Source organism: Gobio gobio (assembly GCF_949357685.1).
Source record: "Gobio gobio genome assembly, chromosome: 15".
Taxonomy (NCBI): Eukaryota; Metazoa; Chordata; class Actinopteri; order Cypriniformes; family Gobionidae; genus Gobio; species Gobio gobio.
This window is the reverse complement of record NC_137108.1, coordinates 6,656,355-6,671,489: the sequence shown is the minus strand read 5'-3', so window position 1 is coordinate 6,671,489 and position 15,135 is coordinate 6,656,355. Positions and strand designations below refer to the sequence as shown.

Here is a 15,135-nt window from a genome sequence, read left to right as displayed (position 1 = left end):
AATACACAGCGAGCAATATTACGCTATCTGCCCATTTCACAGCGTGATTTCTCGACTGCCACAAATACGGCCCTAACAAAATACAGATTTGTGCACTTTTTATTGTACCTGTTTTTTAATTGGCCTTTGAATTTAGCTTAAAAAAAGCGTTACCTTGCCAAAGCTTTGACCGAGCTCTGATCTAATGGTGTTGAGCACTCCAAATGCAAACTTTACATGCAACAGTCAAGTCATTGACAGTACTCTGATCCAATACAGGAATTCGCCTTTGCCTAAAAATGGCCCTGCCTGCATTAAACTACATTCTGCATTATTTCAATGTATCCTACATTGTGTTATTCTTATAACAGAATTATTCACCTGTTAAAAAACAACAGTTAAATTGCAGACTTGTTTTATATTTATTTAATAATCATGCAATAAATCTATGACAGTAATTTTAGCACACATTTGATTACTTTCGTATTTATTTTTATTTTTCCATTTTCTGCAGCCAATTAACACCCAATTGGTTATAACAACCTTGCAATTATACCTTATTAAAATAAGGGATTTGTTGCATCTTAGCCATATTTCAAGCCCCTGTTTACTTAATTTGTATAATTCATCAAAGTTCTGCCAGGTTTTATTGATTTATTATGTGCTATGTTCCTTGTAACCTGTGTTATGTATTGTATTGCTGACAATACGAATCTTAGTCAATCAATACTTAGGACTTATAAGACCGTGAAGCAAGGCTCAGTTCATAACATTCACTGCAGAACTCACCCAAATGCTTGCCAACATGAGAAGTTTGCCCTCGTATTGCGTTATACTTACATAAAACAAGACATCTTTCATTTGTGAAGAGTTCCACAGTGTAAGCTGTGAACGCGATCTGTGACGTGAATGACGCTGTGTGTGAATATCGCGAGATAACACGGGATGAAATATGGCTGCTGTTAAACTACAGAAGAGTGTCGTGAGTCAGACTGGAAAACACACTGCTTCTGTTATCTTTCTTCATGGCTCAGGTGATTTGAAGAGTTATTAAAATCTTTCTCATGCAGATGCGTTGTGCCCACATCTTTGATAAAAGAAATTATACAAAGGGAACAGCGCGAGCGCACTTCACGCAGGACATCTGAATGAAACGCAAGAGACGCGTTTCAAAAGTTGAGCTGAGAGATATATGGTTTTAAAAACGCACCGCGTGTGAAACTTCGTCTGACATGTCCAGAGAGAAGCAATTAAAAGCAATGGTGAAGACAGAACGCAATAATTTAATGAACTACTACTATGTGACCACACACTGAAACTCACTCTGTTCACACTCATAGCATGTTAAGTGTATGTATAACTAAATAGTAGATTGATTAATTCCTAGGGACATAGTTAGGGATTTTTGAACAAACCCACAGTATTAAATTTGGTGTGTACTCGTCCTGCTGTGGACATAATGATACCTCAGATTAATTAAATTAGCTAAATAATCCCAAAGATTTACATTGAAGCAGAAAACTTGATATTTAGAGACTCTGTGGGTTCTTTAGACTTGGGCCGTATCACCCTTAACACTCTAAAAAACACATTGCAACTCAAAACACCTTAAATGCATGGTATGTAAGATTGTTGGATTAAAATAACCAAAAACCACTAGAACAGAATTATATATTCTGTTGACTTGTGTACTTACATTTTCACAAATGTTTCCAAGTATGTTTAAAGGTGAACTATGTAAGATTTTTGCAGTAAAATATCCAAAAACCACTAGGTCAGTGTTATATATTTTGTTCAGTTGAGTACTTATGCTGCCTTCACGTGCTATCGGAAATTTCCTAATTCCCACTTTAGAAGTCGTAATTACGAGCTTGTTGCATTCAAGTGCTTTGTTGTCGGAGTGAAAAGGAATCATGGTCGACACCAGGTTATTCTTGCCTATTTATTGGGAAAATCTTATTAAAACCATCATATGTAGTGTCCCATGCACCGACAACCATATAAACATTCCAGATAGTCCGCTTTCTGCTGATTCTGTAATTTCTGTCAAATGCAGGCAATTTTCACTGTGTACCAAACATATACGCTTCATATGATTACTCTTACATGTAAATATGTAGTAGCCTACATTAATGTCAAGACAAGACGACCTAGCTGTTTTGGGAAAAAAACAATAAAACCACACCTGCCACAGCAGTCTAGTTCTCCCCGCCACCATGTTTAAAGCTTATGACACGCCCATCTCGGGCATTGGGGTATCAAAATTATTTCCGAACTTCCCAGTGGTAAACACGACATCAGAGGGCGTTCATGTGCATTTTTTACCTAGGAAACTCGTATTTACGATAATTCCGATAGCACGTGAAGGCAGCATTAGAATATCCCAAATGTTTCCAACTATTTGTAAATCGTTAGAAATTGCTATTTTAACCAAGGAACCGGGACGTGTGAGCTATGCGTTTGAGGCAGTCGCCTGTCGATTGCGTCATATCTGCGTTCCCCTCGGTTTCCGGTTTTATTTTGCAGAAACGCTGTACTCTCACTGCAGTGTGAACAAGTAAGCGAACGTCATAACTTCCTTTTCAACACACTCAGATATATCTAATACGATAAACAGAGTTGCGTTACCTCATACTCATGACTGGAAAAGAGGAAGTGGCTCCGGTGACTATGCCATAATAACAGTCCCGCTCTTCAATCGCTCCTGCGGCCTTGCTCAGCTCCACAACACTCTGTCCTGCTCTGCTTCATACTACAGTAATGTTAATAATCTTATCCATCAACATGATTTCTGCCCAAGTCCTATCCTGACTCTTTTCCACCGGCTGTGAGGTGAAGACCACATGTCCCAAGATTCTGCGCTCAAACGTGGCGCCATCAAACTACGCCTTTGTTTTGAACAGGCGACCTCTAGTGGACGGAAAAGTTACATAGTGTAGCTTTAAATCCAGAGAAATAAGCCTTGTTTTCCAGGACACGTATCATGTCTGTGCATCGCCTTTCAATGACATTATACCCGTGTTACCCTCGATTTCCAGTTTTATTTAGTAAAAACCATGGAAACACTAAAGACGCTTTAATATATTATGTGATTTATTAGACAGGTGAGCAACTGTTTGGATCATTCCTCGACAGAAAACTAATCTTTTTTATACAGCTCAACACAGTTAATCTTATTGTTTAAATCTGGTTTTCTTGATTTACCACAAGTACCATGTTTTACCATGCCTAATATCGATCTAGCTCACTGCAGTGTGAACAAGTGTCTCATAGTAGTCGCCGAGCGAACGAACACACAGAGTAGTATTATAACATAACTTTCAACACACTCAAATGTATCTAATATGATGAAACCGCGTTGCGGAAGCGCTCATCTGCGGCAGAATAAAAGGTGCAAAATCAAGGCGTCATTAAGCTACACCTTTGTTTTCAATAAGTGACCTCTAGCGGCAAAAAATGACATATTGTGGCTTTAATCCAGTGTATTGTGGCATATAATAACTTTTATCTGTTTAATTTAGGAGACACGGGGCCAGGTTTGCTCAGTTGGGTTTGTGATGTTTTGGGACAAAACCTGGCATTTGAAAACATCCGGGTGATTTATCCCACAGCGCCATCCAGGTAAACATCCCTGTACATTCCCTTCAGAGCACCTTTACATTGTTATTTTTATTTGTTTAATAGTAAATGGAAATTAACTTTTTCTCTTTGTGTCTCAGTAGTATAGTGTCAAAACTGCTGTTTGAGAAGCCCTCCAAAGATATTTTTTATTATCGAGTATAAAATAATAAACCAAAAAGCAAACTTGTACAATTTATTCTCTTGCTTTATAGAAGCAATATTTGAAAAAGAAAATGGTTCAGTGGATACAATACTCTGTATTTAATCCAATTGGAATATCAAATAGAAACAAAAAGACGTAATGCGCTGTCTGTGATTTATAATTCATAAACACAACTTTTTATGTCAAGTAGACAAATAAGTCCACTAAGCTTAGAACTAATTGAACCATTATATAAACAGCATTAACTAAATCAATTCACAAACTAACAAAAAAAACTATATATAGTAACACTTTATTTTAGGGTTCAATCCTCACTATAAACTAGTTGCTTATTAGCATGCATATTACTAGGATATCGGCTGTTATTATACTTATAAAGCACATATTAATGCTTAATTCTGCAAGATCATATTCTACATCCCTTAATCACCCAATACCTAAGCTTAACAACTACCTTACTAACTATTAATGAGCAGGAATAAGGAGTTTATTGAGGCAAGTCATAGTTAATAGTGAATATGTGTTCCCCATGCTAAAGTGTTTTATACATGCATATACTGAAGTGTTACCATATACACCAATCAGGCGGAACATTATGACAGGTGAAGTGAATAACACTGTTTATTTCTTCATCACGGCACCTGTTAGTGGGTGGGATATATTAGGCAGCAAGTGAACATTTTGTCCTCAAACCTGATGTGTTAGAAGCAGGAAAAATGGGCAAGCGTAATGCTGCGTTCACACCAGATGCGAATAGAGCATGAAAATCGTGTACCGCGTCTAGTTGGACGCTTGAACATTTTGAATCCATTCGCGCGTCCACAGCGAATTGGACGCGCGTATAAATCGAGCGTTTAAAGCGAAATAGACGCACATTCAAGGCGCTCCTGGAGAAATATGTCATAAAACACCACTGCCTCTTTTCATTTTGATTAAAATATATATTGAACATTAATAGCCACACAAATGTGGTCCAGGCAACTCCTAAATTATATTCACTGCATGTATATTTCAATATCCTAAAAAAATTATGAAAGTTACGAAGTTATGAAACTTCTCTTTGCCCTCAGTCAAAAAGATTTGGCAGATAACAAATTATAGATTCATGACACCAAAGATCGCCCGTTAGATCCACACAAGACGAACCACTAAAGGACATCAGAGCCAGCGGCAAACGTCAGAAGGACTGGCCGAGGAAAGGCTGCTCTCGCTGGAGTTAATGAGCGCTGAGTGCCGCTGATCACCTGGATCTCACAACTCCAAAAAAACATAAAAGATAAAAAATTTTAATAGGCGCTCTCTTTATAAATAAACCACATATTTGAGCTTTAAACAACTACATTCTCACCTGAAAAAGTCTTAAAACTAAATTTTGTGACACAATAGTAGTATTTTTATATTATGCTGGGTTTCTCATCACGTCACTTTACCACGTGACAGCAGCGAGCAGGCTCCTGATTGGTTAACGCGGTGCACATTTTTAAACTCGGGCGTCAGACGCGAATCCGCTTCAAACGTGTGAATGCACAAAAAGCACCATTCGCGCAAGACGCTCAATTCGCGTCCATCGCGCCGCAGGACCTCCAGACGCGCGTCAACACGCCTTTCCAATGACTTAACATTGAAATCACTCGCTCCTGACTCTCTATTCGCGTTTGGTGTGAACGCAGCATAAGGATTTGAGTGAGTTTGACAAGGGCCAAATTGTAATGGCTCGACGACATCTCCAAAACTGCAGCTCTTGTGGGGTGTTCCCGGTCTGCAGTGGTCAGTATTAGATGACACTAAATAAGGTTTAAACCGGGTCTAAAACGTTTTGAGTTTGTCCTCTTTTGACCACTTGGTCGAATGTGTTGAACAGCCACAAAAGCCGGCCACTCTCCGCCTACTGACCTAATGCATAAACATTATGGGAAACGCATAAACAGACAGGATTTAAACTTTGTCGGCTGAAGTTGATTTGAAGGCGAAAAATGTCCCAAGCACAATGTTCTCTCACCATTCCTGATTTCTAACACACACTCACAACGTGCGGCTTGTCTTGCGGCTGTCAGAGCAGAAACGATGGTTGCTGCTTTCTGTGTTTTCCATCATTCATATGTAAATTGCGCAAGCTTATTTAATCTATTACACCGTGTCCTAACTACACGCGACGCAATAAGGTTCTAGGGCATTATTTGAGGGGACAGCCATTTGTAGTGGTGTCCGAAACCACAGTGGACGTTATTGAGTGCACTCATTCAATCCCACATTGCACCGCAATAACGAGTGTACATCCGATTTACATACAACGGCTGTCCGAATTCGCTCTCTCGTTTTCATTCACTCCTTCAAGTGAACAGTATTAGTGGGCTAACCTAGGGAATAAGGGATTAGGGGGTGATTTCGGATTCAGCCCAGAACAGAAGTGAGACAGATTAAAACACCAGATGTAAACAGGAATGTGTCTCCCTCGCCTACTTGTGATCTAATCGGCCAAACGCATCTTAATACCAGGTATAAACAGAGCCTTTCAGAAGATGTGTGATGGCGCACCCTCTCATATAACAGTGAAAACACGAATTAAAAACTTGTCAATGGTGAGGAAAGAGTTAAATGAAGACAAGATCACATTATGGGAACAGTTCAAGCTGAAATTCAGATCATTCCAAACGTTTTATAAAGCGTTTTCCACAACTGTGTGATTGCAGTAATTAACTTCTCAAGCTTTGTTTTAATAGAATTATTACTTTGTCTGTTGATTGTTTTTAGGCCGTACACACCAATGCGAGGGGCTCTATCTCACGTGTGGTTTGATCGTCACAAGATTTCCCAGGATTGCCCAGAACACTTAGAGTCTATCGACTCCATGTGTGATAATCTAAGCGCCATTGTCCAAGATGAGATCCGAGCGGGGATACCTAAACACAGGATGGTTATTGGTATGGCTAATGGCTTATCTCTCTCCTATTCTCTTCTCCCCATCCATCCATCTCTCCCTACCTTATTGCTTTCTCTGTCTTACACACTCTCACACTCCACTTGTTCCAAATTAAGCAGTCTCAGACCACTGCTCATAAGTCTCTCCCTCGTTGTGTAAAATGAAGAATGAAACTTATCAAGTTTCCTATTCCTTTCATTTGTTGCCAGAATGGGCCAAAAAGAATTTCTGGATGATTCTCGGGTTTCTGCTAAGCTTTATCTCAAAATATTTGGGTTATGGGGTTCACATATATATATCACAAGGAGATAAAAGTGGCAGAAAATCATTCAGTAAAAAGGGATCTTCGCAGAACCCAGGCAAATTCCCTCAGGGCGTGTGAAGTAGGCCGGATAGACAATAAATGAGGTTCCGTTTTGCTCAGAGAGTTAAACCCAATGGCAACAAGTTGAGGAAGGGTTAACCGACAAGCCAATAACACATAAATACCCTAAAATAGTTGCGAGTAAAACGTGAAAAGTGCAACAACAAAAAAAAAGTCTTTGTGTGAAAAGGCTCTGTGTGGAAGGACAGAAAAGCCCCTGAACTCGCTTCCAAAGAAACTGATTCAAAAAACACATGTTCCTGTGAGACTGCTGAAATATTATCTTCCTAAATCATAACATTTTGTCATTAACTATAAATACTCATTGGAGTCACTCTGCACGCTGGAGAAACGAAGTGGTCTGTACGCTGAGTCCACTTCCCAGGCTGACGGACTGACAAGCGCCAGAACTTTCCATGGAAAACGGTTTCATATATGGATTGTGTTTTTCAATCTTTTAGGTGTCGTAGTTAATGGGAAAAGCCCAAGTCAAACATGCAAGCACAGATTCTTTTCAGCCAAACAACTAAGAGGTCCTGCAGTATGTGGATTGCTCAAGCGTTTGTCTCTTTGATTAGATGAGGAGTGCGTGAAGGGGGAAGTAGCAGACCTGTTGATTAGTCCTGGTCACATCATCTCTCCGAGAGGTTTAAAGAACATGTGAACTCCATCTATCCTCTGTCTCAACATGACTCCTCCCATCTGCTCTGACAGACAGACTGATGGGTACTTGTTCACTTTCCCAGATGTAGTGCCCAGATTTGCCCAGATGTGTAAGATTAAGCACATGCATGAAAGAGGAAAAATGGAGGTTTGATGATGTGGAACTCAAGGCTAGCTTTCTTTTCTCTTTCTTTCTTTTCTTAAAATGTAATTCACGACTTACTGATTGTTTTTAGCTTGGTTTGGATTTCAGGCTACTGTAGACCACTTTGAATTACACACTTATCATTGACTTAATCGCTCCAGGGTGAGAAGGTTTTGCCAGACTGCCATATGAGGAAAAGATGGCTTATGATGGAAAAGGTTTATAAACAATGCCTGCACGCCGCTAACAAAACCACCTGCGATTTGCCACTTGTTGCGTGCCATTCAAAACGAACTAAATGTGAACTCCCACAAAAAAATTCTACATTTACAATTAGCGATTCCTTTCCCATCTAACAAGTTTAGTTCCTTAATCATGAAATGTTAGGGTTTCAACCCAAGCGCTCTTTGGTGACGTGGATGATTACGTCACTGTTGATCATCTGTCCATCATCGTATAAAGCCCGCCCTGACAATTTGATTGGTCCGAACAGCTCTGGTTCGAGCATAGTTGTTCCACAACGGATCAAGTCCAGACCGAATAGTTTACTATGAGTACTTATGGAAATAATATACTTGAGTGCAAACTGATGTAATGTTTGTGGACACTTAATTGCAATTAAATGAAAATGTATTTTAGTTTAAATTGATATTAAATGCAATTAGCTCAGTGCTTTTTTGATTCGCTCAAGTAGGACTTAACTTCAAATGTAATTTCATAATTATATCTTTGAAATATGGTTAAAGGGGTGGTTGACTGCAACTTTTTACGAAATGTAAAATAAGTCTCTGATGTCCCCAGAAGTTTTAGCTCAAAATACCCCACAGATGTTCAAATAGTCACTTTTTGAGGGTGAGCAAAAACGTGTTGTTTTTGTGTCTCTTTAAATGCAAATGAGCAGCTCTGATTTCCTCATGCAGACAGGCAATGAAACTGTTCAGCCTTTAAGTCAGAAACTTCAGCCATTTAAAGCGTCCGTTCACCCAAAAATGAAAATTAGCCCATGATTTACTCACCCTCAAGTCATCCTAGCTGTATATGACATTCTTCTTTCAGACAAATAAAACCGGAGTTACATTAAAGGTCCCATGGCATGGATTTTTAAAATTATTTTATAATGTTGCCTGAGGTGTACTTATATTGTTAGAATGGTTTTTACATCAAAAAATGTCATAATTTAGAATTAAAAAGCATTTTTTCTATACTCATATTAGCCGCTCTGAAATGCTCTGTTTCAAGGGGCGTTACTGCTGTGAGACTTCAGTGAAAACGCCCACTGTTGTGATTGGCTGACATCTTTGCATTTGAAATGAGTGTTAGAATATGTGGCGGAGGGGGCGTGATTTAGCGAGGCACCGTCTGACTCTGCAAGCACTGCCAGTCCAGAGAGAGACGGACTGGGCACTCGTGGACCAGATAGACGGAGAGCTGTAGAAAAATAGCCCATAATATCTGTCTGCAGAGCCACAGTTTTACCCCAGCAATTTGAGAGTGCACTGTGAGCGCAAGTATATTTTGTTTGTATTTGAGAGCTCTGAATAAACTTCCCAGTCACGCGACCCTGTCTTCTTCCTCCTTATTCTACGAACTTTGTAACATGTGGAACCTCTCTCGAATACTTTTACTATGTGTTTTTACCATCACAGCCGTCGAGATGAACGAATCGTCAAAATGTTGATTAAAGCATTATTATTTAGATATTTTCCCATCACATGAAAGGCTGCAGTGATGAGCATTGAGTAGACAGGCAGGCTGTTGATCGTGTGAATGCAGTGATCTCGTCATTGCAACACGTTTACTCTCACAAAATGCTTTGACCACAACTAACAGCAAACACGACATCGATATGAATACAGTAAGAGCTTTGTGCAGCATAACAGAGTCAATCATTATAACGGCAGTTTGGGCAAGTGTGCAGATACACTTGCGACGTGTGATTGACAGATCCGCACATTATAAAGAGAGTGTTCTTTGATCACTCTCTGTAGTTTAATCATGTAAATAATGGATTTGTTTCATGCTACTTACAGAAACGATGTGAAGTTGATAATTTAGTCACTGGCTTGATTCACTGATGCATAAACAGTATTAAACGATTTAGAAAGAAAGTCTGCGTGAACTTGAATGATTAGCTACACATCAGAAATCACTGATCACAGATCAGGCATTAATGAACACTGTTACTCACTGTTTGTGGCGGTGCTGTCGAATCCATATGGTAAAGTCTGTTTGTAAAGCCTGTGCTGTCATCGCCACTGATAAACTGAATCCATTTTCTCCAAATTCTCTGGGCGGGCAAAGCTGAAGAAGGGCAGGTAACCTTTCCCCGTATGATGACATACAGGGAAGATTCCAGATCGGCTCGTCTGAGCTTCATTTTCTCAAAGGCAGAGCAGGACACCCAGAACTCGGTTTAGATCCTATCAAAATGTCTAGTTGCTTGGGGACCATATACAGGCTAGGGGAACTCATATTAATGTTAAAAAAAACTCATAAAATGAAAATATCATGCCATGGGACCTTTTAAAAAAGTCCTGTCTAATCCATGCCTTATAATGGCAGTGAATGTTGCTCTGTTTTTGAAGTCCATAAAAGTGCATCTGTCCATCAAATAACTGCTCCACACGGCTCCGGGGGTTAATAAAGGCCTTCTGAAGCAAAGCGATCCGTTTGTGTAAGAAAAATATCCATATTTAAAACTTTATAAAGTAAATGATCTAGCTTCCGACCGCTTGCCTTCTGTGTTCAACTTACGGAAAAATCGTAGCGCCTTTCACAGTGTAAAATGCTTGCGCTACGTCTGATGAGCGTGACTGGTGTGCAAATTTTGGGCTCCCATTCACTGCCATTTTAAAGCTTGGATTAGCCAGGACATTTTTGATTTGATTTGATATCTTTATTTCGAACATGAGAGAAGGAAAAAAATAAAATACAATAATGTTCAAACATTAAAAAAATAAAAAAATAAATAAATTTAAAAAGAAAACAGCAAAGTATCTTACTTACCTGTATAAACATGCTTCTATCTCATGTGCGAAAAGGAGTAGGAAGAAGTCAAACTTATGTACTCCTACCAGTGATGCGCGGGTCAATGTATAAACAACCCGCACCCGACCGACGTTTTCAACTAACCCGCCCGCAACTCGGACCGCAAAAAAAAAAGAAGAAAATATTGTACCCGACCCGCTTCCTGACCCGCATTTTTTAAAAGTAGTAAATGCTCATCGTAGCTCATTGGGCCATTGAGAAAATGTTTCAGGCCCTGACGTGGTGTGCTCAGAGGTGCATCAGCGAGAGCAGGAAGTTCTTGCGGCGGCCCATCATTTTCCATTTCAGCTCCAGATGCATATTATTGATGAACGCGATGTTTATGTTTCGACCCGGCTTGAAGAATTCATCAGCCCACATTTGGAAAACATTTGGAAAAGTGTGAAAGCCCTTAGGAGCGCAAACTGTTATTTTTCTGAATGCTGTATGATATAGCCTAGTGTTCTGTAATACAGGCTTGATTTATTCATTTATTTCGTTTAATTTTCTTAACAATTAAGATGCTGCATGTGTTTATCCAGTCTAATCGAAGTGTGCGTCTCTCCCCCGACTTTCCCAACAAAAATCCTGCACCCTCTCAGAAAATACATAAAACTGACTTTAAATGCGTTTAAAAGTAGCCTATTAAAATGGTACAATGGCATTGCTCAGTTCAACGTTTTGGGAAATCGGGTATTTTGTCCCGCGTCAGCATTTATTCAAAAGTTAATAACGCTCAACATTCAAAAGGTAAATAAGGATTTATTGACGATCCGACCGACCGTGACCCGAATATCATTAAAAATATTTTTGGATGACTCGTAACCGCGGGTAACCGCGGGTGGCCGCGGGCACCCGCTCATTTTGGATCAACCCGCGCATCACTGACTCCTACCCCTTTAATTCTTGCTTTCCTTTAAATAACATACATATGCCTACACCTACGCATATACATATACACATCTACATATACACATCTATATATATACATACATACACACATACATATCTATACCCCTATATCCACATAACACATTCCTACACATATACATACATACTTCAAAATGACCACTAACAAGTATTTAAAATCATAACATTTTTAATATAACTCAGATTGTGTTCATCTGAAAGAAGAATTTCATACACCTAGGATGGCTTGAGGGGGAGTAAATCATGGGCTAATTTTCATTTTTGGGTGAACTATCCCTTTAAGCACTTCTGTTTCACAAGGACGGGAGACTTTTTATAAAGTATTATGTCTCTAAATCAGTGTGATTGAGACCTTGTCTAATGCCTCTGTTTGTCACAAGGTGGCTTCTCTATGGGCGGTGCCATGGCACTACATCTGGCTTCCAGGTACCACCAGGATGTTGCTGGCATCTTCGCTCTGTCCAGCTTTCTTAACAAAGACTCAGTTGTATATCAGGTAGGTAAAACTCTTCAGAATGCATGTTTCATATCATGATGTCAAACACCAGAAGTAAAATGATCTGTTTTACCTTATGCGCAGGCAGTAGAAAATGCAACACAGCGCCCCCTACCTGAGCTCCTTCAGTGTCACGGCACAGCGGATGAGCTGGTTTTCCATGACTGGGCCAAGGAGACAAACTCACTGCTGAAGAAAGCTGGCCTCAACACGTCTTTCCATTCCTTCCCAGACCTCAACCATCAGTTGTGTCGACCTGAACTAGAGTTACTACGGTCCTGGATCCTAAAGAAACTTTCCCTTTAGAGCATCCTTAACGCCAGACAATGACCACTGCTTGCCCATATACAACCTTAAATAATCATCATTTACTCTCCCTTATGTTTTTCATATTTAAATGCAAAACTTGGGTCAAACAGTGAAGCAAAACCAAGCAAGTGTGCAACATACACTACTGTTCAAGTTTGGGGTCGGTAAAATTATTAAATATTTATCTTCTGCTCAACAAGTCTGCATTTATTTGATTAAAAATACAATAAAAAAGTAATAATGTGTAATATTATTACAATTTAAAATTACTGGTTTCTATTTGAATATGTAATTTATTCCTGTGATCAAAGCTGAATTTTCAGCTTCATTACTCCAGTCTTCAGTGTCACATGATCCTTCAGAAATCATTCTAATATGATAACATTTATTATTATTATCAATGTTGAAATCATTTGTATTGCTTCATTTTTCTGTGGAAAACACATTGCGCTTTATATTTGGGGATTCTTTGATGAATAGAAAGTTCCAAAAAAACATTTATTTGAAATGGAAATCTTTTGTTACAAGATTAAAGCTGCACTATGTAGCTTTTCCGTCCACTAGAGGTCGCCAAAGGCGTAGTTTGATGACGCCACGTTTGAGCGCAGAATCTTGGGACATGTGGTCTTCACCTCACAGCCGGTGGAAAAGAATAAGGACAGGACTCGGGCAGAAATCATGTTGATGTGATTCTTAACGTTACTGTAGTCTGAAGCAGAGCAGGACCGAGTGTGGTGAAGCTGAGGAACCGCTGGAGCGATTGTTAATGAGATGAACGCGACACACGCCTTGCGAGCAGCGGGACTTTTATTATGAGGAGTGACACTGGTGAACTTTTAAAACTTATATGTAATATAAGCAATAGGCTGGAAGAAAAGTCAATCCTTGAACCGGACGATAACATATTGCAGTTTCCGGTAACACCAGAGAAACAGCCCCCCTCACCAGACATGTTATCCCGCTCTACAGCATCCCCGCCTCTGAGCTTCACAGAGAAAATGGATTTTGTTTATACTGGAAACAGACAATCATACTCGATCACTGCGAGCCCCCAGATATCAACCAAAGAGCGTCGAGCCCCACAACCACCAAAGACTGTGGGCCCAGCTCGCTCTGCCCCTCCTCCTGTGAGATTTCTTCGGTCACAACGCCAGGGCACACACCCTCCTCCATCTGCACCAAAAGCAACTGATACCAGCTCTCAGTGACGTGTTCTGGGTCCTCGCAACGTCAACAGCAATCTTATCAAATGTTTACAAAACATGCGTGAATCCAGTGTGCCTCTATCTTTCTCTATTTCTGTTCTGTTACGTGATAGAAAGTCCAAGGCTTTCTCAGGCCGTATGGCAAACCCATCTAATCTGCTGCCTGTTAATTGTCAAACTAAGATTACTATGGGGGAAAAAATTAAAATTAATACTGTTAAGTTAGCACTCTTAAACATCCGTTCACTTAAAAACAAATCATTTCTAGTCAACGACTTAATATCCACAAACAACCTAGATTTTTTGCTGCTAAATGAAACGTGGCTAGAAGACAGCTGCAGTGCAACAGTCCTCAATGAAACAGCCCCTCCTAACTTTACTTTTATGAGTGTCTGCAGACCAGTCAGAAGGGGCGGGGGGGTCGCAGCACTATTTAAAGATGTCTATCAATGTAAGCAAGTATCTTTTGGTGACTATTTGTCTCTAGAATATCTGGGCATTGTGCTAAAAGGTGCTCCACGCATCCTGCTTATCATTATTTATAGGCCTCCGAAATATTCTCCGGCCTTTATTGATGACTTTACAGAGCTGTTATCAGCAATCTCATCTGAGTATGACTGTTTTACTATTGCTGGGGATTTTAACATTCACATTGACAATGCTGAATCCAGTACAACAAAAGATCTCATGACTGTTCTTAACACTTTTGATTTGACACAACATGTTCACGGACCCACACATGATCGTGGACACACTCTAGATTTACTTATCAGTAAGGGGCTAAACATTTCATCAATAGTTATTAAGGATGTGGCAATGTCTGATCATTTCTGTATTTTCTTTGATATATCAATCTCTCCTGCCATTGAAACCAGATCTGTCTCTATCAAAAAGAGATGCTTAAATGAGAACACTAGTGTGCTGTTTATGAAGGCTATATCTCTAACACCAAGCATATCTGCAGACTCTGTTGATTTTCTCCTTGACTCTTTTAACTCAAAAGTTAAGGGTGTAATTGATGATATTGCTCCTGTAAAAGCCAGGAAAAAGAGTGGCAAACAAAAAGCACCTTGGAGAAACTCAACAGAAGTGCAATTAATGAAAAGACAATGCAGGAAATCGGAACGCATGTGGCGAAAGACAAAACTTGTAGTCCATTATAAGATCTATAAAGACAGTCTTCGTGCTTTCAATGTGGAACTAGGCAAAGCTAGACAGACCTTCTTTTCAAATATTATAAACAGAAACATAAACAACACGCGCACTCTTTTTGCTACTGTAGAGAGACTAACAAACCCCCCGAGTCACATTCC

The 15,135-nt window shown here is 39.6% G+C and overlaps 1 protein-coding gene across 1 annotated transcript; it reads left to right on the top strand.

The window, feature by feature from the left end:
- The first annotated feature begins 896 nt into the window (after positions 1-896).
- lyplal1 (lysophospholipase like 1) lies at positions 897-13,117 on the top strand. The gene is made up of 5 exons (XM_079836162.1): positions 897-1,013; positions 3,501-3,600; positions 6,515-6,684; positions 12,193-12,308; positions 12,393-13,117. The coding sequence occupies exons 1-5, from the start codon at positions 932-934 to the stop codon at positions 12,612-12,614; spliced, it is 690 nt and encodes a 229-aa protein (XP_079692288.1). The 5' UTR covers positions 897-931; the 3' UTR covers positions 12,615-13,117.
- The last annotated feature ends 2,018 nt before the right edge of the window (positions 13,118-15,135 follow it).

What these genes read in the sequence shown, in the direction of transcription:
- lyplal1 (XM_079836162.1), top strand. Translation starts at nt 932, where the DNA reads ATGGCTGCTGTTAAACTACAGAAGAGTGTCGTGAGTCAGACTGGAAAA. An exon ending in TAAACACAGGATGGTTATTG is followed by an intron (nt 6,685 to 12,192) that starts GTATGGCTAATG and finishes GTTTGTCACAAG; the next exon opens with GTGGCTTCTCTATGGGCGGT. An exon ending in AAGACTCAGTTGTATATCAG is followed by an intron (nt 12,309 to 12,392) that starts GTAGGTAAAACT and finishes CCTTATGCGCAG; the next exon opens with GCAGTAGAAAATGCAACACA.